General features: G+C 35.0%; 1 protein-coding gene and 1 long non-coding RNA gene across 2 annotated transcripts; one reads left to right on the top strand and one right to left on the bottom strand.

Moving 5' to 3' along the window:
* Positions 1-7,290: 7,290 nt before the first annotated feature.
* On the top strand, positions 7,291-18,623 carry LOC125672237 (glutathione peroxidase-like). The gene is made up of 3 exons (XM_048908409.2): positions 7,291-7,822; positions 8,337-8,480; positions 18,093-18,623. The coding sequence occupies exons 1-3, from the start codon at positions 7,511-7,513 to the stop codon at positions 18,321-18,323; spliced, it is 687 nt and encodes a 228-aa protein (XP_048764366.1). The 5' UTR covers positions 7,291-7,510; the 3' UTR covers positions 18,324-18,623.
* LOC130054039 (uncharacterized) lies at positions 12,136-16,641 on the bottom strand. Its single transcript, XR_008802301.1, has 3 exons — positions 15,713-16,641; positions 14,786-14,852; positions 12,136-12,515 (listed from the first exon to the last, which is right to left on the bottom strand). It is a non-coding gene; the product is annotated as an uncharacterized LOC130054039 (long non-coding RNA).
* Positions 18,624-25,837: the final 7,214 nt, after the last annotated feature.

Here is a 25,837-nt window from a genome sequence, read left to right on the forward strand (position 1 = left end):
CAGTTTTAGTAGGAAGCAATCTGAAAAAATTTAAAACCTCCTGCTGGACTCGAACCCTGATCAACAATTCAGCAGTCCACGTGCTTTTTTTTTTGGTGCGGTTCGACTTTTCTAATTTGAAAATTTACATACATAATAATTATGCATTTCCTCTTCCCCTTCTTTCGTTGCCACCTTCACACCCTTGCTTTTGTTTCCTACGTTCTACTTTAAATGTGCCTTTACCCTAACAAGAAGGACCTACAACAAACCTTATCTCAATTTGATATCGTGCAAAGTCATTGAATTACAATACGTAAAAAAGCCTACCTTAAAATAAAAAAAATAAAAACAAAACTAGGAAAGAAAACACAATCCAGACATTTGGTCTGTACTGTGCATCATTTAAGGAGGTATATACATCGTCATAATGGCCGACTTCCTTTGGAAACTTAGATGAAAATACATGTATATAAACCAGCAATACCTATTTATGGCTTAGGGTTACCTATTTACCTATCAATCCTTTAAGTCAAATCGCCTAGCTGGGTAGCTCAGTACGTGAACCTGTCGAGTGCTGATCTGTAGATTTCCTAGCTGGGTAGCTCAGTACGTGAACCTGTCGAGTGCTAATCTGTAGATTTCCTAGCTGGGTAGCTCAGTACGTGAACCTGTCGAGTGCTGATCTATAGATTTCCTAGCTGGGTAGCTCAGTACGTGAACCTGTCGAGTGCTAATCTGTAGATCGTGCGTTCAGGTCTAGCAGGGTTTTTAATTTTCAGATTACTTTCTATTTAAATTGCATTTTTATTTTCTTTAAAAAAATTGAACTCGTCATTAACGGAACAGATCCATATTCCACTCTTCCAGGAAAATGTTGGTGGAGATTTTCAAAGCCATACTTTACCGGTGTTTAACGCACTTGCTGGAAGCTGAGTAAGATCCTCGGAAATCGAGAGTAGTTGTTTGTAATAGGGTATTGTGGTCGCCCATTCAGACATGCAAGTTTCCTCCGGGTACTCCGGTTTCCTCCCACACCAATGACACCTTCGCGCTAATATCCGAACCAGAGGCAAACTTAGTTATTCATAGCAGTATTAAGAAGATCAAACTTTTTTTTTTTTTTTTTTTTTTTTTTTTTTTTTTTTTTTACATAATATCATTTTTACACATTTCTTGTCTTCATTTATATAATGTAAATAAGATGTGTTGTATCTATCCATATTCCATTATTACAGTGCGTCAAACGCAATGAAGACTACATTATGATACTCTAAATCACATTGTATTCGCAATATCATTATTTAAGTGTAATTTTGCGAGCTAGACTAGCCATTCACCAAAAATTAGTTCTCTCGAATAAACTCTTACACATGGTGGACATAAGCAATAAATAATGATTCGCAATTTGTCTCGTGAAAAATATATATCATTATATCCATGCGCAAACAAGGACTCACGAAATAAAAGTAATCTAATTTTCTTAGCACATTTAAAAACAATTTAAAACTAAATAATCATCTTTCTTTGCAATAGACAGGAAATTTATATTCTTCTAGGGATTTGTAATATCATAAGCATTGTCATTATTTTGTAACCGTGTATTTCGCACAGCTTGTGAATAATGAAAGGTGAAGATAACGAATAGTGATCAATCTCATAACTCCTATAAGCAATACAAAATAGATAGTAGGGCAAACACGGACCCCTAGACACACCAGAGGTGGGGGTCAGGTGCCTAGGAGGAGTAAGCATCCCCTGTCGACCGGTCACTACCGCCCCGAGCCCTATATCCTATTCAGGTAAACGGAGTTATCCGTAGTCAAAATCAGTGTGCCAAGAACGGTCTAACAATCGGTATGACAGCATTAGACGTTGATAGGCTGTATTGGCAAACTAGATCGTTATAACGACCATAGAATTTGCGAAATGCTGACTTTAATCGAGACTGTTGAAACCCCTGTACAATCAACTTGTTTGTCAGTAGCTTGCCTCGATTTAAAAACTGACCATACACAGAACAAGCTCTTGCGTATCGAATCATTCGAGAGAGAGATATAAACACCATATGCAGGTGATAATGGAATATTGTTACATAAATAAGTTGACGATGGAGAAGTTGAAATCATCCCGTTTGTCATACAGTTGAGTTGTCAGTTTGCCGTTAATGTCTACTTTCAATAAAATATCTAAGTATGAAGCAGAAGTAGACGACGTTGTGGTGTCTTTTATTTCGAGCTCACTGGGATATATCGAATCGACATATGAATGAAATTAATTATTGTTAATAGAAAAAATGTCGTCGATATATCTAAATGTCGAATTGAAGGCCACAGCAAAACCTTTTTCTTCTCACGTTGACGTTTTTGAATAAATTCTGCTTCATATGAATATAAATACAAGTCAGCTAACAAAGGAGCACAAATCGTGCCCATGGGAATTCCAACAGACTGTTGGAAAACCTGACCAAAGACCACGAAGATATTGTCAATGAAGAACTCTGACATATTTTTTATTTCAACTTCAGAGTACTTGTGCGTGGAATCAGAGTTGTGTTTAACAAAGTTCGTGTACAGCTTTAATGACCAGATGTATTTAAATACCAGCAGCTGTTAAACAACATTACTGAGAAAGACAACAAACCATCTATTCGTACTTAAAGTTATCAGAAGGGGGCATAATGCAGTGTGAGGAAAGACAACAGATTAATAAAATATATATTGTACGAGTGGAAGTATTGTGACGTCATCAATTTCAGATAAACATGTGTGGTGGACCGGAAGTTCGGATCACAGACTGTGAAATCAACACACGGACAAACAATGTATATATAAAGATATGAAATATCGTTTGTTTGTTTGAATGTTGATTTACATCTCATCTGAGAATTTTTAACCATCATAGAAACGTCACCAGCTTTAGATGAAATATCACCAATTTTGACCCATGCATACCAGGTGCTCAAGGTCGTTGTGTCGAACAATCTTAATCTTGCCAAAGCCTACCACGACACGCGAATCTCAACGAGCCCTCAACCGCGACCTCAACCAGTAGAAACATTCAAGTGAAAAAGACACCAGCAATCACTCCACCAACTCCACCCTTCATAGCCGCGGTGGTCTAGAGGTAGAGCGTTCGTCCCGCATGCGGAAGGTTGGGGTTCGAATCCCGGCCGCGACAGACCTAAGTCGTTAAAACAGGCAATGACAGTTCAATCGCCAAACGCTCGGCATCAGGTGTGAATGTCATGGGTTCTCAGAAATGACCTTAAAAACGGATGCCCCGTGTCATAGTAGGTGTGGCACGCTAATTAACCCTCACAGCTCAATGGCCTTCAGCGGTTTTGGTGACGTTTCCATATGAGTGAAAAATTCTCGAGTTGGGACGTTAAACAAGATACAATCAATCGATCAACTACCCCTCATAGTTCATGTGCAAGTAATTTCGTGTATTTTCCACTATTGCCACCCTTCATATTTCAAGTACAAGTAATTTTGTGCATTTTCCACTTGGAAGGTCTCCGAATACGCAAATTCCGAGATATCAGCTCTTCTGTGATGTTGGTACGTTAAGTAGTCTGTTGAATGCTTGGGTGGGTACAAGATGTATACATATATTATAGACTAGCTATGTAAATAACAACAATAGTCCTGAAAGCACACATTTTGTTCATATCAGCCGTTGGTATACATTAAACTGACCATAGGAAGAAGAATATTTGGTTGAATTAGGCCATTAAATTATATATTAATTTATTTTTCATTTCTTCTTCTACACGATTGATACTTTAATCAAAGAAAGATGGTGATTATCGATTTTTGTTTAAGGTGTTTTATTATCAAATAATCATAAACTTACTAAAATTGTGTGCCCCAGCAGTTTGGTGGTTGCATGATGTCTGATAATCATCATTTAGGCAATAAGTGAAGGCAGCGATCAGCATTTGTAACCACCGCGTATGGACGAAAGTATGTTTTGCGTCTCACTGTGCGTCAGAGTTCTACAAAGGGAAAGAACTATTGGGCAACTCGAAATTGCGTATTATTTCTTGTTTATATGTAATCTTGGGTCAAATTAATTTCATTATTGCGCGTTCATGTACATCCTGTACATCAACATTCATTGTCCACTCACGAGAACGACTTCAACTACACTCAGAAGGAACGGGTACAATTCTCAGAAAGACTTTATTCAATAAAGGTACATTCCATCCATTAGTGTATGATTTACATCAAGCCTGCTTAAATGTTGACATCTATAAACGAGAAGCAGAATCGATAAAATTTTGACTGGCTTATAGAATTTTACAGAAGTTTGCGGTCCAACAGAGAAAAAGATACACTCATCGTCACCGACATCAGTTGAACAACACGGTAAAATCAGCCATTCACTTCACACCGGAAGTCAAACGTCTAAATCTCAGCAAGATCATTTCATCGTTAATAATGAAGCGATGAAATTCTAGTAGTGCTCGTTAATAATGAAGCGATGAAATTGTAGTAGTGCTGTTGGAAGAGATATTCACGTTGTTTTCATAATAGTTTAACACAGCGTGCTTATTATTTATCTTTTATTTCATTTTTTTCTGTTGATGTTTGTAAAATTGTGTGTTTCTTTATTTGTCATACTCTTGGATGTTAGAATGATGATTAATTTTGCTGGGGGTGGGGAGGGGGGGGGGGGAGGGGGGAGGAGGAGTGACACGTTCCAGTTGTTGCAACACAAAGAATTATAATGTCATTGAAAGATCCAGATTTTCCAGTTTTCTGAGGATTTGTTAAGTTTTAATGGGTTTTCTATGTCAGGATTCCTGTTGGGATCTTGGTTAGAATAAGTCCTCAGTACCCCCTTGCTTGTCGTAAGAGGCGACTAAATGGGGCGATTCTTCGGATGAGACCGCAAAAACCGAGGTCCCATATCACAGCAGGTGTGGCACAATAAAGATCCCTCCATGCTCAAGGGACGTAAGCGCCGAGCATGGGCCTAAATCTTACAGCCCTTCACCGGCAATGGTGACGTCTCCGTATGAGTGAAAAATTCTCGAGAGGAACGTTAAACAATATAAAATCAATCAATCTATTTCAGGATTCATGACATGATTTATTTTCTATCCATTTAACAGAGTTCAAAAGATCAGCATGAAGCTTCACCCTGCGCTGTGTCGTCCACATACATATTTGCTGTTAAATATTGAAAAAATTCTAAGTTGTCATTAACGATAAAAATGAAAAATAATGGTACAAATATTTCGCCTTCTTTTACGCCAATACTTGTAGATTCTTATCAAATTGTTTCCCTTTCCATTTAAAGAACAATGAAACAGTTTAAAGATAAGATTTGGACCAATTATAAGCACTCTAACAAAGTGCAAAAGGCATCGATCAGTTCGAGGTGATATTTGTGGTTGTTCACGTGTTCTGTTCGTGAAGGATTTCGTGGGTATGTCTGCACCCAAACGACCAACGTTACAACCCCATATGCAGTGATCTACAATATACATTTTGTACTATTTCTCGGCGTTCCATTGAGAAGTGGATGAACAACACCAAGAAACTAAAATGTTACCTCTCGGTTTAACAGTTTCTGTATTTCAAAGCGATCTTTCACATTCTCCGTTCGTCAAGAGTTCATTTCATGATCGTATTTCATTTTAATGGTGGTTGACGCTGTTCACATGTCCTGCCCATTAGATTTACACTCCATAATAGTGTTTTGTCGGATATGATCATCAAGAATATTCCGAATTTTTGTAAAGCATTTGATCTGAAAAACGTTATTCAACCACAGAAGCTCCAACTGTATAGGTACTTGTTCAGTTCTTATTGATTGATTGATTGTTTATGCCTTGTTTATTGTCCCTAATAATATTAATTTTTATGAACCCTATTCAACTGATTTTTTAATGTCAATTTAAAATTTAGAAAGGGTTTGGAATGGACTATATTTTGTAGTGGAAGGAATTTTTTAAATCAAAAAGCTTTAATTCTAAATAATTTTACCATTCCTATTTCATCTAATGTTATGAATATTTATCCTGCTATACATGTATATCAATCTTGTAATTCATAATACAAATAGGAAACTTGAAACTAATTCAAATGCAGTAATTCATTGCTATAATTTTTTTCACATAGAACACCGATACTTTGAAAATATCTAGATTAATCAACCCGGAATTTTGCAAGAAAATCTTTTATTTGGTCATTGATTCAAAAACTTTACTTATAACCCCTACTTTTACTGTTCCTTCTTGAATTTTGAGGCATGGCATTGTGTTCAAGTTGTAAAACTGCCAATATTTTCAGATTAACACCTAATTTTTATATGATTAATTATTTCTCATAACTTAAGTGCAAAATGGTCATATTACTTATTTTCAATCTACTAGTATTAATTTTTTTTAAAGATATATATTGTTAAAAGACAGTTAGACCGAGGGCTTATATAGGCATTGTGCCTGCTGCCAAATCCTATTTATGTATGTATTTTTTTTTTTATATGTACAGCTGTACATCAATAAAATACTGTTGTTTCAAAAAAGAAGACATAGGTATGAATCAATTTGATAAATAATTGATTTGCATTGCTTATGCTGTGTTGACAACATCTTACAGAAGTTTATGCGAATAAATGCGAATAAGTAAATTTTAAGTACAAAAAAGGTGAAACTTAACACACTAGAGCTCGATAAAAAGCACTGTGACCCCCAAAGTTTATTTCTATTTCCATAATTCTCCTTCAACGACGAAATCAAAATTACACTTTTAAAGTAACTGATATTCGAGTGTGAACCTCGTCATACAAATATACACATGACTCTCATATGATTGATTCAACCACAATACCCCGCTCTCTGCTAGTGAGATGTCGATTGTGAGACGCAATCTGTGCTATTAACTCAGCGTGACTTTCCTTTGAGGACGTTTCAAAATTGTATCGTCGACAAAGCTATGGTCAACAAAGAAGCATCCCATGTTTATAAACAGCCATGTAGGGATACTTGATGCCAACAAAAAATATTGGATGCATTTTGGGGCTTCAGTTTGGTTGTAATTTAAGTACAAATATAAAATTCCTAAGAAATAAGGGACAAGTAAATTACCTATGATGTTCAAAAGTTGAAATATATCATCCCTCCCTATATACACTGTAACTCTATACAAATTTTACACACTGTTTCGGACTTAATTGAGAAATCATTGGAATAAATTTCATTTCATACGGTAAATTGTATTCATTTTAATTATGAAAATACAAATATAGTTTTCATTTTCATCCAAAAATTTTTTATAGAAAAGTTTGTTTGTAGCAAGTGTCGATAATACCATAATGTCCATTGCCAATATTGAAGTATGGTTTCTTTAACATTTTATCAACACATTGGGCGATAAGGTGTGAATTTTAAGGTACAGTCACGCTACAATAAAACAATCGCGTGACAATACATTTGTGTCTCATATGATATCGAGGGCAAAGTCACAAACAAGTTTAATCCGTTGTGATAAGGTCAGTTTCTTTACAGAGGCTAAAGATGGCGGGAGCTCAACGCTCCCTCGCCGTAATGGCGTTTTTAGGTGTCGTCTGCCAAGCTCTTGGAACCATAGTGGAATGTCAGCAGCCTGTCTCCTCTCGCAGTTCCGTCTATGATTTCACGGCTCCCGACATCTATCAAACGAGGAACATCACTTTGTCGGAGTATCGCGGCAAAGTTTTAGTCATCACAAACCTGGCGTCTTTCTGAGGTTTAACTCCCATGCACTACCTGGGGTACAATGCACTAAAACAGAAATTTTCCGGGAAACAGTTCGAAGTCTTGGGTTTTCCTTGCGATCAGTTTAACTTGGTGAGTTAGTTTTTATCGCTTTATATTTTGAATATATGTAGATTCCCCCATATATTGAAAGGTGAAGATAAGGAACAGTGATCAATCTCATAACTCCTATGAGCAATACAAAATAGATAGTTGGGCATCACTGGATATGCATGTAAGAAATAGATTTCATTTTTGATGATACATGAAGGTATGAACTGCGACGCTTCACGCCGGCCTACTTCATGAAGCACGTGAGCGCTGACGCACTTTATGAACAGTATGCATGCGTGAAGTGTTGCAGTTCATACCCTCATGTATTTTAAAACTGAAGTTAATGTCTTGTAATTACATTTTACTTTCATTTCTGTCGTAATTCCCAGCAGAAAAATAGACGTACTACATTTATTAGTATTCATACACACATTACACTACTTACTACTACAACGCATTCATGAGGAGATAGCTATCATTACAAATTGTAGAGATATCAAAAGCAAACAACATTGGAAATGTAAATACACAGAAGTTTACCGTATCATTACAGCAAGAACCGGGAGACACAGCCACTGAAATTTTGAACACCATCAAGTATGTCAGACCTGGAAACGGATACGTTCCAAACTTCCAAATGTTTGCCAAACTGGAGGTCAATGGAGAGAATGAACATCCCCTGTTTACATATCTAAAGGCAAGTAAACAAACATCCCCTCCTTACATCTCGAAAGGCAAGTAAACATTCCCTCTTTACATCTCAAAAGGCAAATAAACATCACCTCTTTACATCTCGAAAGGCAAGTAAACATGGTCTACCAAATATGTTACGGGACCGTAAAGCATGCACTTGTAGTGCCAAAAGGTTAAAAGAAAGAGGAACAACAGGAAGACACCACAGAAACACATCTAATGCCCACTTTAAGGACACTCGATAACAAAAATGGATGCATGGGTTGATATATATATGTATATATATATATATATATATATATATATATATATATATATATATATATTTTTATTTTTTTTTGGATCAGCTCTTTGGACGAATAAGGCATGTCCTAATTCGCTCCACTTTTAACATTGATTGGCAAGCCTAAAGACCAAAAACATGTGGTCTGCGTTGTAAATACGTTTGTAGATTAGTGTAGTTGTAGTGCTAGATGTATTTATATGTAGTTTTTGTTATTATGCTCTGTTGATATTGACCACATTATGTAATTCTTTTCGTTTGTCCAGAAGAAGGGACGGGTCGTCCCGAAAATTTGACAATCTCGTTGTTCGTGTCGTTGGTCATTTTAGTGCTTTGTATATATATATATATATATATATATATATATATATATATATATATATATATATATATATTAAAAGAAATAGAATAAACAGTACACAAAGTTAAAAATTTAACGCAAGCGCTTTCATTTTATAATCCTCAGGCGTTACATTTTAAAATAGTTTTGAAATGGTTTGACGTCATAAAGGCGTCCTAACATTTCACGTACATAACGACGTCATAAACGAATGAATTTAACAACAAGGAATTTACGGTAAATTCAGATATGACGTGCTCCACCAAAAATTTAATTTATGTTATAACATGTGCTGGCTGTGGAAAACATTATATCGGTGAAACTGGAACTACTCTGCGAACTCGTATACGAGTTCATAAACAACACATTTCAGCACCCGAATACAGAAAAATTAAAGTTAGTGAACATATAGATGTGTGTGGCCACGGACAATTCAGTGTATTTCCGTTTTATAAACTGTATACAGAAAATACTATTTCCCGACGAGAAAAAGAAAGACACTTTATTAAGACTTTAAGATCAATTCTATGTAAAAATCAAAGAAATCAGATAGGGTCTGGCCACTCAATGTCACAGATTTCTTTGATTTTCACAGTATTAACTTTACTTGCACCATCTTACATAATTTCAACCCCACCACCGAATTTCTACCATCCGTTGCCATGGAAACCGACAGCAGTCTATGAGGGCTAATTGAACTGCAAAATTCAGCCCGTTTTGCCCATGTTTTGTCCTTGTGGTATATAAAAAATTGAAAAAGACAACTAATTTTCTCCATAAATCTCGATTCCCCATAAAATTCCCTCCTTATTTATGATATCTATATCCACCTATGGTAAAGAATGTGTTACTGACCGCTGTACCAATGTATTATAATTTGGCACTTTGCCAAAAAGTGATTTTTTGTTGGATTTCATTGATGAATTTAGATAATTTGGAAAATACATACAGCATAATCAACTGCCATCAAAGGATGTCCATATCAAAGACTCTTAATATATATAAAAAGATTAATGGTGAAACGTAGTGCAATTGATCTGTAGTAGCATGAAAACTGTAGATTTGGGCATTTTGCCAAAACGGGATTCTTTGTTGGATTTCGTTGATGAATTTAGATAATTTGGAAAATACATACAGTATAATCAACTGTCATCAAAGGATGTCCATATCAAAGACTCTTAATATATATAAAAAGATTAATGGTGAAACGTAGTGCAATAGATCTATTGTAGCAAGAAAACTGTAGATTTGGGCATTTTGCCAAAACGGGATTTTTTGTTGGATTTCATTGATGAATTTAGATAATTTGGAAAATACATACAGCATAATCAACTGTCATCAAAGGATGTCCATATCAAAGACTCTTAATGTATATAAAAAGATTAATGGTGAAACGTAGTGCAATAGATCTATTGTAGCACGAAAACTGTAGATTTGGGCATTTTGCCAAAACGGGATTTTTTGTTGGATTTCGTTGATGAATTTAGATAATTTGGAAAATACATACAGTATAATCAACTGTCATCAAAGGATGTCCATATCAAAGACTCTTAATATATAAAAAAAGATTAATGGTGAAACGTAGTGCAATAGATCTATTGTAGCAAGAAAACTGTAGATTTGGGCATTTTGCCAAAACGGGATTTTTTGTTGGATTTCATTGATGAATTTAGATAATTTGGAAAATACATACAGCATAATCAACTGTCATCAAAGGATGTCCATATCAAAGACTCTTAATGTATATAAAAAGATTAATGGTGAAACGTAGTGCAATAGATCTATTGTAGCACGAAAACTGTAGATTTGGGCATTTTGCCAAAACGGGATTTTTTGTTGGATTTCGTTGATGAATTTAGATAATTTGGAAAATACATACAGCATAATCAACTGTCATCAAAGGGTGTCCATATCAAAGACTCCTAATTTATATAAAAAGATTAATGGTGAAATGTAATACAATTGATCTATTGTAGTGCGAAATCTGTAGATTTGGGCATTTTGCCAAAAATTCATACTAATGACAAATAATACAACCTACACCATTTTCAGTTAAAATGAACAATATGAGCAATTGATATTTCAAAAATAAACATGGAGAAGTTTAACATATTAATAAAAATTAGTTGGAGTGATTAAAAAAAAACATGTAAACATAAACTGTAATCCAGTAGGACCCCCCTCCCCCCCCCCCTCCCCAAACACCAAGTAGATTTTGCAATCATTTCCATAAACGAGCTATATTACATGTACTGTATTGTCATGTAAACTATTATCAATAACTATAAAAAGTCTTCTCAAGATATTGGGTAGATACCAATAAATTGTTCATTGTACTGCCTTGTATTTGTTGACCTTTGACCTGGAAATCATTAAGGTCATCTACTATTCATAACCAACCAACATATGAAATATCATAATTGAACAACAGGCCCAAGATATTGGGGGGACACCATTGCATAGAGTACTAGCTACATTGCACCTAGTCATTTTTAATTGATTGATTTATTGATATTTTCTGCCACACTCAACAATTTTTCAGTTTTCTGATGGTGCCCAGTGTTTATTGGTGAAAGTGAGAACCCAGATACAATGTACCTGGGAAGAGACCACCGACCTTCCGAAAGTAAATTGGGAAACTTTCTCACTTAATACCAGCGCAAGTGGGATTCGAACACGCGCCGACTGAGGCCGTGTCATTTTGAACGCTATGTTCCAACCACTCGGCCACGGAGGCCCCTGCCATTTTTAATCTTTTGACCTGAAAATCAATGGGGGTCATATACTACCAGTGACCAACCCCTGTATGAAATATCACTATCAATCAAAGGGTTCTGAAGAAACTGGTCAGACATCAATTGTACAGAGTATTGTATTGCACCTGGTGACCTTTGGACCAGAAAATCAATAGGTGTCATTTTCTACTGCAGAAACTGCATGAAACTTTAAAATTTATTGAAGTTTGTTCAGTGTTACTGTAATCTATGTTGACATACCAGTAATTAGTAAATTTATAATATTAACACAGAACAACTCATTTTTGCAAAGTTGTTTATTCAACAAACATGGATCACAATGTTATCCAAACAACACAATCATCTTTTTTAAAAAATCATTATAATAGTGATTTTCCTTCAACTGTTCAGTAATGAATCCTTATTCAGTAGGCTCACATAAGACACTTGCAGGTTAATTTTGCAATGTTTTAGTTACATTAGTCTTCTGACACCAAAACTTGATCTTAACTAAGTCATGGTGTTTCCTTAGAAGAACAGTTTACTGAATCAGGATGGACTTGTGTCGTGAGGTGTGTTCATTGACTGTAAAACTCGCAGTTTTTTTTCCATTCTCAAGAGCTCTTCTTTGTCTTCTATATCACATAAGAGTCATGGAGTGCATCTTCTGCTCTTCAAGTTCTAAAAAATGTGTTGAACAAATATTGAAAAGTTCATCTTATTTTTCACATTTTCATACAGTACACACCTAATTCAATTTGATTAAACTAAATTTACATGTACAAGATCATTCATGATGCTAGAATAGTAATTTTACCACTTAATTAATTACTTAGTTGATAGATTATCATGCTCGCCCACCCGCCCCTCAAAAATCATCTGTGAAATAACATAGATTTATATATCTGGCATTAAATTATGCACTTCTGTTGACAAAAACTTGTTTGTCATCAATATATTTCTCAGAAAATAAAAATTAAAAAATAAAATCTTCCCACAGTCTGCCCCATACTTTTTGGTGACCCAGGATGATAATCTTACTAATTAAGTTGAATTGGCCTAAAGGATGTTATGTTTTGATACAGTTTATATACATGTGTTTATGCTGTATTGAAGAGCTATTAATAGTGTTAATACTCATAAATTAACAAGATGTCCACAAACCTTATTGGTTACCTGAGTATTAATCAAATTTAAAAAAATTCAAAGTATCACTATAGCTCTAAGGGCTACAAAATCCATGTTATACACTATATGACTCTTTTGGACCCACATTCACAACCCTGTGTTTTCGAAATTCGCAATTTTGGTACCCCTTTCTGTTTTTCCTTCATAAGCATTCAGCTTTATTTAAGGTAGTTCCACCCTCCTGTGATGTCATAATATTTTGCGGAGTCAATGATTTAATAAGATTTATGCATAACATGAACATAAATTGTGTTCGAGTCTTTTTCAATAGTTATTGTAAAAAATCTTGTATAACCATAAAATATTTCAAACGTATATGAATATAATCAATGAGCTACATTTTTCACAATGCTATACGAGTTATTTCCCCCTGATTACGGGGAGCGCGCATCACATTACTGTCATTCGATGGTGTCAAGTAAGGAATAAATAGAAAATTTGCAATTTCTGATTGCAATCAATTGCCAGTTAAGGAATTTTTCTAAGAATTAAGTGTAATGGCTTGAAAACAGTATAACTGAACAAAATGTCTTAGTCACTGATTACATGTATGTGGCCCATGTGTGTTTTTCTTGCAAGCAATGTATGGTCATGATGTAACAAAGTATGTAAATATTAACTAGTCCTCAATTTCTTTAGATCAGAATCATGATGTCCTTAGTATATCAGCAATTCTTCATTATTAATTTCTATCAATATTTTCAACAACCAAACATAACAAAACATGCAATAAGATATGCCTAAAACACATGTACAACCAACGCATACATGTACATTATCAATTTATCGTTTCACAATGAACAACACTACTTGTTGCTAAATGTACACCAGATGCCAATAAACAAAGCATGTTAATTATCTTGAATTGGCATCTCTAGTGTAAAATTTTTGTTAAAATTTAATTGTTAAGAATTTTCAGGCATTGTTATGAAGTCAACCCCCCCCCCCCCCTCCCCCCACATGTATGCTTTCATTGTGCTCTTAATCTAGGTGTCTGTTGTTTTAAAAACAGACTACTACTGAAATCCTCAGTATTAATTACATAATTTGGACACAAATAAATGTCAAATACACTTATACCCCCCCCCCCAACTCTACAATTTAACGAAGTATATATCTGAAAAAGTTTTCTCCATAAAATTGAAGAAATCAAACCCTGGTTCTAAAACAAAATTCTCAATTTTGGTATAGAGCATTTTTAAAAGTACCATCAATCCAGAGTCCTTAGATTTACAATCTATGTTAATTCCCCTTGTCCCAAAGATGCTTAAAAGAAATTTGAAAAGAATTGGAAGGGTGGTTATCAAGAAAAAATATTAATGTTCAGTTAACGTCTTATGATGACTGACGCACACAAATAGCAACATGTAGGTCACTTGAGTGATTCTCAACATTGACCTAATTAGAATTAATCATTTTTACAATTGATACTGAACTCATACACATGTGTACATATATATATGCGTCAGTGACAACAAAACAACTAGTCTTTTTGAGTATGCTAATTAAGTGAAGTAATAAATTTTTTTTTAGGAAGTTGTGATGAAAACGTTTCAAGTCATCATGTCGCATAAAAAATGGATGGTCTCCTGTGATTATTCTAGAGAATTCAGTTTCCATGCAGGCTCTATAACCAAGAAACTAAACCCAATGTACCACATTCCCCACATCTATTAATTTGTTTTAGGATTTATAATACTGGGATTCAAATTTGAATTTCAAATTATGTATTCAATGTGTATGTATTAATGCTGAATATTTACCTCCTCAAAGTCAGCAACTTGGTCAACTCCATCTTTAGGTGATCTGCACAGTATGATGCTCATACAGCTGAAACACAGAAAAGCACACATTAATTACATAAAATAGTGGTCATGTACTTTGGCCAAAATATGTGATTATTGGATGAAAAAGTAAGAATTCAAAAGTATTTGAATATTTACAATTTACATTTAATATTTTTTGATTTACTTCAGTTGACAGGACCTACATGTATTAAAATTTGAGGGCCCAGTTACAGGACCCAATTCAAAATCATCAATTTTTCATAATTTAATTTTTCCAAATCAAGTGTCCTAAAGTTCATAATTACAGATATGAGAAAACTTTAAATCATAATAGTATTTGTGTGATTTCTTCTGTAGATTAGAACTATCACATATTAGTGGGGGTTACCACAGGTAAACAAATTTGAAAGTAGCCTGGCTCACCAATATATATGATTTTAACAATCTTTATCTAGAATGCACACAGGCATTCACATGTTTGTTTTTATTGTAAACTTGACAGTCAGAGAGAGAGAGAGAGAGAGAGAGGGGGGGGGGGTCATCACTTAGTATTACATAAATTAAGCCTAGTCCTTTTGAAAATTTCCACATGAAACATGATTTCATAAGTATTCCCCAATTTTTACAGATCCTGAACTCTGTGTAAATGTGATAGGAAACTCCCTGAGTGAATGTTAGGTTGGGGACATACTTAACTAGTATTCTATATTGTACACCCATGCAGTAAATGACAGGACTACTTGCAATGTTCAGTCTACATGTATACCACTATAGCTGACTAGCCTGGCTGGCAGTATAAAATAAATTGGGGTTCTCATATGTTTACTAAAAGCCAAATTTTCTGATACATTCTATTCAGCCTTTACTTTAGAATTTGGATTCTAAATCAAATAGAATACTTACGTCAATACAAGTTCCAACACGGCAACAGGCAGGGCTTTTTCATATTTTCTATGAATATGTCTGTCAGCCTTCTGTTTCCCTGGTCATTTTTTTAGTCGGATGTGATGCAATAAAGCGTTAAATTCCACAACATTTACTTTTTCTACGAATACGTAGACGATTGGATGTTAAAGTCCGGTGACTATGGCAAAGATCAAACGGATTTGTATTCCATGAAATAAACCGGAATCCTTTAGCACAATTGAAGATAAAGATCGTGGTAGTGAATTAAGTGAACAAAGATCATCTGATATTGATAAACATCTGAAGAACAAATTGAATAAAAACTCAATTTCCACCTCCTGCCATACTGAAAACAAATGAAGGCTGTTCATATCTCCAATACAAGAGAGTGTTACAAAGGGCAATAACTCTTTCTGGTGTATTTTGGTTTGTGCACCAGAGGAAACTACTGGTTTATGTGTTTACCTTTGGTTTCTCCACAAATATGTTTCTGTACTTTTTTAAAGTAAGATTCAATATATTTTACTAGCATGTGAGTTTACACCAAATGACTGGGCAAATATATTTTATCCCTCTCTAAAAATTACATATATCAAACCCTTATACATCATAAAAATAATTATTTCTATTGTTTCCAAGGATTAAATAAATACAAAAAAATTTCTAAAAGCTAGAACCTAGCTCAAAATAATTTTTACAATTGTTGTTTTTATAAACAATAGCGTTTAATTTTTGATTATTCAAAATATAACATACATGTGCATATCTTGTCCAGCTGTTGTTAGAGGATCGGTTTCCATGGCAACCGTTGCTAAGTCAAACCTTTGCATGTCCTTTTTGTTTTATATCTATCATAATATTGTTACACACAAAGTTTCATAAAAATCTGTGACATACCGTGGCCACTGAATTTTGATAGTTACATAGAATCAGTCTAAAAACCGGCTCTCAATAGCTTACTGTAAAATATGTTTACTGTTATTATCTATGACGTCATAATATGCTTAACGTAAAATCCTTTTCCCTTCATTCGTTTATGACGTCGTTATGTACGTGAAATGTTAGGACGCCTTTATGACGTCAAACCATTTCAAAACTATTTTAAAATGTAACGCCTGAGGATTATAAAATGAAAGCGCTTGCGTTAAATTTTTAACGTTGTGTACTGTTTATTCTATTTCTTTTAATATTTTATACCGGACACTGTGATTTTTTTTAAAAACACAATTTGGATATATATATATATATATATATATATATATATATATATATATATATATATATATATATATATATATGGTTTCATTTGGTTTTTAGAAGTCCAAAGAAAAAAATCTTTTAAAAAGATAATGGACTTAATTGTGGATTTTCTATGATGTTCAAAATTTGGAATATATCATTACTCCCTACATATTGTCCTCACTATTTTAGACTACATTGAGAAATCATGGGAATAATTACATTTCATACGGAGGAATAAATTACATTTCATACGATGAATTGTATTCATTTTACTTATAAAATCATTAATTTAGTTTCTGTTTTCATCATATATTTTTTTTCTTCAAATTTTTGTTGTTGCTGATAGTCATTCCCATGTTCTTTTTCCAAAACCATTTATTTTTAATCGATTCGATGTTCTTAGTGCGGTTTTTCTGTAGACTTTATTAGACCATTAGACATGTAAGTATATCTACTGAGCACACATGGAAGATGTGAACATCCTGCTTTCTCGTCTGTCATTATCCCTTTGTCGTCTTATCAACCTTTACATTCTGAGTGCGAGGAATTCCGTACAAATATCAAGTATAATCATATGTCTCTTTTATCTCATCAAGAATTGCGATTATCTATTGATAGATACATGAGAAAGATAATGGATCAGCTGATTTTCAGTAAAAGATAAGAATATATATTTACAGTACATTTAAGGAGGAATAACACACCAGGGAAATCTTATGTGAATGGAAAGTTGAGAATATGTGCAAATATTTCAAAATTGAAAACTTTCAAATTTACCTTATTTGGAAATTAAAACCCCTGCTAGACCTGAACACACAATCAGCAATTAATCTACTGAGCTATCCAGCTAGGCAATTAGATTTTAAGAATGTACAAGCACTGCTGATATTCATATTTTCATTCATTTTTCAAAAGGAAATCGGCCATTATGACAAGGTGTTATTCCTCCTTAAAGTGCAAGTTCAAGCTATCAGATAGTCAGAACTGTGCACGACTACTGATTTCGTAGTGTGAAGTTGTATACACCCAAAAATGAAATTATGAAAACCAGTGTACCACATTAATTTTTGCCGATAAAAATTGACATCTAATAACGAGATACGGATTCATTATTCTGTTTTATTACCTTTTACAGAAGTACTGCGGTCCGACACAGGACGAGTTTGAGGACGATTTATTCTACAAACCACTCCGTGTCAGCGATATCAGATGGAACTTTGAGCAGTTCGTCATCAACCAGCAGGGTAAACCGGTCGTGCGTTTCTCACCGGAAGTCAACCCCCTTAATCTCACCACAGTCATTTCATCGTTACTACCACATTCTGATAATGAATTTATCAGCAATGAAATTCCAGAAGTGCTGTAGTATATGACCATCTCGTAATACTCACACTATTTTGCGAAGGTTAACTTTTATTGATTGGTTGTTTGTTTATTTCACTTTTAGTGAAGATGTAAAAATAATGCTCATACACACTGGTACTTGATGACTTCATTTCTAGAAAGCACCTGTTGGAAATGAATGAATATTAAATGCAGTTTTCACTTTGTGCATTGTGTGAAAGGCTGCATTTATATGTGTCATTGTGTGTAAAGAGCGTTTATTAGATCTTCACTACTAGCGTGATCTTAATTGTGAGTACTGAAATAAAATCCTAAAAGTTCCTCTGAATTGTTTTTTCTGTATTTTATGTAAACTTGCTCGTTTAATCTACGCGAACTTTTCGGGGATCACGATATGGATATATTCTTAATTATCTTGAATCCAAGAAAAATATTGAAATGAATTAATTTTTACAAGTTCTGATTTTGTTTGATTATATGCTGTTTCATTCGAGAATTTTTTGAAATTTTTACTCGTATAGAGTTGACGTCATCAGCTGTAGCTGAAATGCCACAAATTTAGACCTATGCCAACGTCATGACAAAACCTCCGTTCTAAAGACGTCCCCGAAAGACTCCGAAATAGACCTGTGACTTTAACGGGACTAGGCCCGTAATGAAGGAGCTGTTACTGTGGATGTTAAACATCTTAGATTGACGCGGCTTATGAATGTAGTGGTTGCTATATAAGATTTTATTCACTGAATATTTTCTAATTGGTAAAAATAATGAGCTTTGCTTAGTTGTACTTGTAACACAATGATGAATGATTGATTAAATTTGTGATTGCTGACAATTTCCGACTTTCTTAATAGAGGAATTACTGAGAGCTGGTTAGCCATATTGATGCATCTTATACATCTATTTTTCTTTTCATCTTTATCCTCTGAAATTGAATAACTTCTATCTCTGACCAGAAATGCACGTCCTTGCACAAATATTCATTGTCCTATTGGACCATACGTTATAATGGTTTGGAGAGGAATTAAAGGAACTGGAATTTGCAGCAGCCCATCACTAAGGTCTTGATTAAAATTAATTGCACGTTTCAAAGAAAATTTCAATTATAATCATGTAGAGAAAAAATAAAAATTGTAAATAGATCTTGGTAACAAAACGCCATTAAGATTGAAGCTGGAATTACTAATAACTGTCTGACAACGTGAAGCGGGAATTACTAATGACTGTCTGACAACATGTATATTACTGTGATTGATGTGACACACGAAATCTACAAAAGCGTGTAAAAATAAACTTAATTTTTTAGAAACTGCGAGTCGAGAGCGGAATCTCTCAAAGATTCACAACAATTTTGAGGACATGTATCCGATGATTGCCTCCTGTACGGATGTTTGTACCATTTAGAGATTAATACCCGTTTCCCTTTTTCATCAGTATATGTCAACTTTTAATAATTTATCTCTGGAGTAACCCATGACTGGTTTTAGAAATCTATAATGGCCCAATATTCAATTTTCCTAATCTCCCGAATAAATGGCATCTTCCACGGGAATATATAGAATTATCTCGACAATAGCAGTAGTTTATTATTGATATTTTTCTATTCTTTACAAAGAAGTCCTCGGGGAAAGGTGTTTTTGTTTTAGAATAGAATTTTGAATGCAGCTGACGGCAATTATGTCGAATATTGTATTTGTCAATGTATCAAATCATGACGCATTTGTTACCATAATGATAAAATAATGGTGACACATTTGATAGTGTACTGCCGAGAAGGAACCAATGTACTGAAATGTCACCGGATAATGAGACCTAATATCACCAGAATTAATAATATGTTTCTATATTGAACGTTTTATCTGCCTTCTGATGGGATGTGTACACATCGATCATTATGTTATGTGCTCCTCTCATTATGTCATGTGCTCCTCTCATTATGTCACGTGTTCCTCTCATTATGCCACGTGTTCCTCTAGTTACGTCACGTGTTTCTCTCATTCTGTCACGTGTTCCTCTCATTATGTCACGTGTTCCTCTCATTATGTCACGTGTTCCTCTCTTTATGTCACGTGTTCCTCTCAACATGCCATGTGCTCTTCTCAGTCTGTCATGTGTTTCTCTCATTATGTCATGTGTTCCTCTCATTGTGCAATGTGTTTCTCTCATTCTGTCATGTGTTCGTCTCATTATGTTATGTTCCTCTCATTATGTCACGTGTTCCTCTCATTCTGTCACGTGTTCCTCTCATTATGTCACGTGTTCCTCTCATTCTGTCACGTGTTCCTCTCATTATGTCATGTGTTCCTCTCATTCTGTCACGTGTTCCTCTCATTATGCCACGTGTTCCTCTCATTATGTCACGTGTTCCTCTCTTTATGTCACGTGTTCCTCTCAACATGCCATGTGCTCTTCTCAGTCTGTCATGTGTTCCTCTCATTATGTCATGTATTCCACTTCTTATGTCACTTGTTCCTCATTATGTCACGTGTTCCTCTCTTTATGTCACGTGTTCCTCTCAGTATATCATGTGCTCTCTCTCTCTCTCTCTCTCTCTCTCTCTCTCTCTCTCTCTCTCTCTCTCTCTCTCTCTCTCTCTATGTCACGTGTTCCTCTCATTGTGTCATGTGCTCCTCTCTTTATGTCAAGTGTTCCTCTCAGTATATCATGTGCTCTCTCTCTCTCTCTCTTTATGTCACGTGTTCCTCTCATTGTGTCATGTGCTCCTCTCTTTATGTCATGTGCTCTCTCTCTCTTTATCTCACGTGTTCCTCTCATTGTGTCATGTGTTCCTCTCATTGTGTCATGTGCTTCTCTCATTCTGTCATGTGCTCGTCTCATTATGTTATGTTCCTCTCATTATGTCAAGTGTTCCTCTCATTATGTCACGTGTTCCTCTCATTCTGTCACGCGTTCCTCTCATTATTTCACGTGTTCCTCTCAATATATCATGTGCTTCTCTCATTATATAATGTGCTTTTAACATCTTGTTATGTGCATTTATCATTATGTCATTTGCATTTACAGTGTATCATTATATCATGAGCAAATATTGTGTGATGTGCTTTCGTCACTATGAGATGTGCTTCCGTCCCTGTGAGATGTGTTTTTGTCATTATGATGTTATGTTGGCATTATTTTCCTTTAAAGTACAGAAAGCAAGAGGGAAAATTTCCGCTTGTGCAGCGATTGCAGATGCGTCGATTTAGTAAACGTTCAAAAACAATTGAAACAATTAATATGGTGTATAAAATATTTTTGATTAACTGAGGAAATGCCAGACTGGAGAAAATACCAATGATCAAAGTTCATGGATTGTAATTTTTTTTAAAGCCTTAAAGTTTGATATACCGGTAGGCCTAATGTACCATGCCCATGCATGCAAATTTAGCTGTTTATTTAGGTCGTTTAGAACTGTTATGTTATACATTGTATATTTTCAAAAACCGTGAATGTACCGGGTAATGAATGTCTGAATTTCTCAATCATCTTAGAAACTTTAAGGTATCCAATGTATATCGAAAGGATAATGAACAATTTTGAATGATTTAAATCAAAATAAATGTTTATCGTTAAATAATGATAAAAATGAAGTAGATCAAATTCACATGACTGGTAAATGATTAGAAGCTGACCTTTTAGCACTTGAAACTTTTTTGATACGTTATCAGCCCTTGATAGAAAATTTTTTAATTTTCTAAAAATATTTCATACTTTTGTAAAGTGTATGTAACTTTCCACCAAGAGATTTGTATGAAAATATAATTTATTTGAACTTTTTAAAAATAAAACATGCTCTTCCCTTAGAAATTCCTAGTGAAATACAAATGTAAATCAAGCAAAAAGCAAAAGTTTGAAAATTCCTAGGGTGGATTATTTTTATTTGATAAACCCTTCAAAATGATACCATAATTACAAGAATACCACCAATATACTAGATATGAAATATGATCGTTATACATTATATACCTTAACTTCAAATCGAATAATACGCCAGTTTCGAGATACGAACTGTTCTGTGTAGGAGGTGCATTTAGTGTAACTTTGAATGAGTAAGTGGGACAGAGTGGACCTACAGTCAACGAGGAAGACGATGAAATGTATTAAGAGCGGCTTCTCTTTTAATGTGTAAATGTGGAAAATACAAAATACTATCGAAAGAAATATTTTACTAAAGTGGAAACATAAAAACAATGTCATATTTGCAAGTATTATCTTTGATATGGTACTTATGACCAACGAAATAACGTGATATGATAAGAATTATATGTATCTAATTACCCCCTAAGTACTTATAACTTACTTAGTTTGTGTATCAATCGAATTCAGGTGATCTAACAGTGTATGAAAAACTCACAGAGTACATTCAGTTACGCAGTGACGAATATTAGTCCCACTCCCGCGTGTAAACAAATTGTTTCGAGCCTCACTATATACGACAGTTCTCCAAAGGGAAATAACTCGGATGTATCTCGAAACCGGCGTATTAGGATAGTACACTAAGGTGAAATGCGAAAAGTTTCATCGTACTTTCCTGGTAAAATGCAAATATGGTTGAAGAAACTATGTATGATTTACAGTGGCCTACATTTTTGCAGTTACTCTCTTTACACCGGAAGTTGGGGGAGCGCTTACCATTCTGGCCCTAAGCTTCACATGAATAGTACTAACAGTGTACACATCGTCGATAGTCACGGTTACTGAGTCAGGTAGTACCTATCCTACCCCAAACCATGGCTGCATGATCAACGAAACTCTCGATTTTCATGAATATTTATGAAATGACACAATAATTTTTTGACCAATCGCAGTCACAATAATAACTTTCCGATATTTTAATGATTGATTGATTGTATATTGTGTAACGTCCCTCTCGGAAATATTTCACTCATATGGAGATGTCACCGATGCCGGTGAAGGGCTGCAAAATTTAGGTCTATGCTTGGCGCTTACTGCCTTTGAGCAGGGAGGGATCTTTATCGTGCCACACCTGCTGTGACACGGGATCTCGGTTTTTGTGGTCTCATCCGAAGGACCACCCCATTTAGTCGCCTCTCACGACAAACAAGGGGTACTGAGGACCTATTCTAACCCGGATTCCCAAGGGACGATATTTTGATGGCTGCGCCCACAACTAAAACGTGCAGTATTTGATTACAAGTAATATAACGGACAAAAAAGGCTATAGATCCCTGTTTACAAAAGCAAGTAAAGTTTGTAAGTATTTATTTCATGAAATTCGCATTGACAGCAGTGGTTACGCTTGTAAATTCTGTGTGAATAAAGTTAATCGTATTCTCAAACTTGATGAGGAAATTCGGGGTAAATTGGATGTGCTGAAATCTGAAAAAGAGTTGATCGGACGATTATCTAAAGAGGAAGGCGTTGCTACGCATGTTATACGGTTTTGTTACACCGGTGAAGTCAACAAAGAAGCGTCCATTAGTTACAACAGCTAAAAGTGTCCAGTTTGTTCTCAATCGGCAGTCCTCGGATTATTCCGCTTCGAGCACGCAATGACCTCCGGATGATGTTCCTTCCACACACACACACACACACACACACACATACACAAAATCACGGAAGCTTGCCGATTGGTTGACTTAGGAATATAAATATTCATGAAGTCTAGGATTTTTTTTTTTAAATCAATAGCCACGGCATTTGACGTAGTGTAAACAGAGACAATAGGCTTGGCTTGTGACGATACAGTGTACAACAAAGCTTACAGTTACCGAATTCTTTATTATGCTGAGTTTTAACAGGTTGTGTTATATCTAAGACACAAGCAAGGTTTAGTTTCTTTGATTTTATGGAGAACACTTTTTATTATGTGCACTTCGTCAAATTGTAGAGTTGGGAAAGGGAGTGTATAACCGTATCTATACAATAATACTGAAATTTTCAGATTTCAGAAGTAATCTGTTTTAAAAACAACAGACACCTAGTATTAAAAGCGCACTAAAAGCATGTGATATAGTCAGGCACGTAGCATCGTTTAAAAAAAAAGGGGGGGGGGGACTTCACAATATTGTCTGAAAATTCTTTACATGTAATTTAAAAAAAAAAAAAAAAACCCAAAAAACAAAGCTCTAAATCCTTAATCGTGGGAGAAAGCTGGAAGAGTTGATCTTTCAGTTCAATTCATTGGTTGAATTTTAAGGAGCAGTCACACCTTATCGGATAGCATAAACGGACGTCACACGAGACATAATGCTGTCCGTTGGTACCCGTTGATGAAAGTCGTTCCCGCCGCTGCTCGGGGCTCCTACGATCGGTGTATTAATCGTATAAAACGCATAAAAACCACACGATTACTGGACGCGTACCAGGCAATTAAAGGTTGATCAACGGACATTACCGTCTGAATAACGGATAAGTACCGGGTTAAACGAACATTGGACGCATGAGAAACTGATATAACGTTCTTTCAACGTTAGACGAACGGACTTGTAATGGCCACGTGACTCACAAAACGGATAAAATCGAAAGTGGATAGTCACCCTAGCGGACATATTTCCATGATGCCTCCAGAAGGAAGGTCTGGAAATGTTGAGATGGGTAAACGCAGGGCACGCGGAAAGGCTACAAGACTCCCACTTCCTCCCTTTGACAACGCCGGGGAAGAGCAGACCGCCCCAAACTTATAGATAGAAATTCTATCTGAATTTGGAGAGATTCCCGAAGGCGTTACCGTCTGAATAACGGATAAATACCGTGTGGCTGCTGCTTTGCATTTTCACTTTACAATTCACGAGGGGGAGGGTCAACCAGCCTATCAATATATCCATCTCTGCACGTAAAATAGCCAACTTTGCATGTAATGACCTGTTGTTGGTACGTGCCTAATAATTATTTTTGTGCCCATCTAAGTAATTGCAGTGCAAGAAGAGCTGTAAGTTGATTTGCACAAAATTTAATTTTCTGAAGATTGAATCACGCGCGCGAAAAAATATTTCAACAGAAATATTACACTAGTGATACCAATTCGAGATAATTAACTTGTTCTGTTTATCTGTATATTGGCACCTGTTGTACATTTAGCAACAAGTAGTTTTGTCCAGTGTGAAATGAAAAGCTAATAATATACATGTATGCATTGGTTGAACATGTGATTTCAGGCATATCTAATTGTGTTTTGTGTGTCGAAAATATTGATAAAAATTAATAATGAAGAATTGATGGTATACTAAAAACATCCTGATTATGATCCAAAGAAGTCGAGGACTTGTTAGTATTCATATGCTTTGTTACATCATGACCATACCTTGTTCGCGAGAAAATCACACAGGGACACACGCGTCTAAATATTATTGTTCAGTTATACTATATTCAAGTCATTACACTTAATTATTAGAAAAATTCCTTTACTGGCAATTCATTACAATCAGAAATAGTAAATTGTCTATCTATTCCTTATACGACACCATGAACTGAGGACCGCAATGTGCTGTGCGCCCTCTATAATCAGGGGGAAATAACTCGCACATCATTGTGAAAAATGTAGGCCATTTTAATGCAATTGCTAAGATAGCATTA

The sequence above is a fragment of the Ostrea edulis genome, chromosome 4, assembly GCF_947568905.1.
Source record: "Ostrea edulis chromosome 4, xbOstEdul1.1, whole genome shotgun sequence".
Lineage (NCBI taxonomy): Eukaryota > Metazoa > Mollusca > Bivalvia > Ostreida > Ostreidae > Ostrea > Ostrea edulis.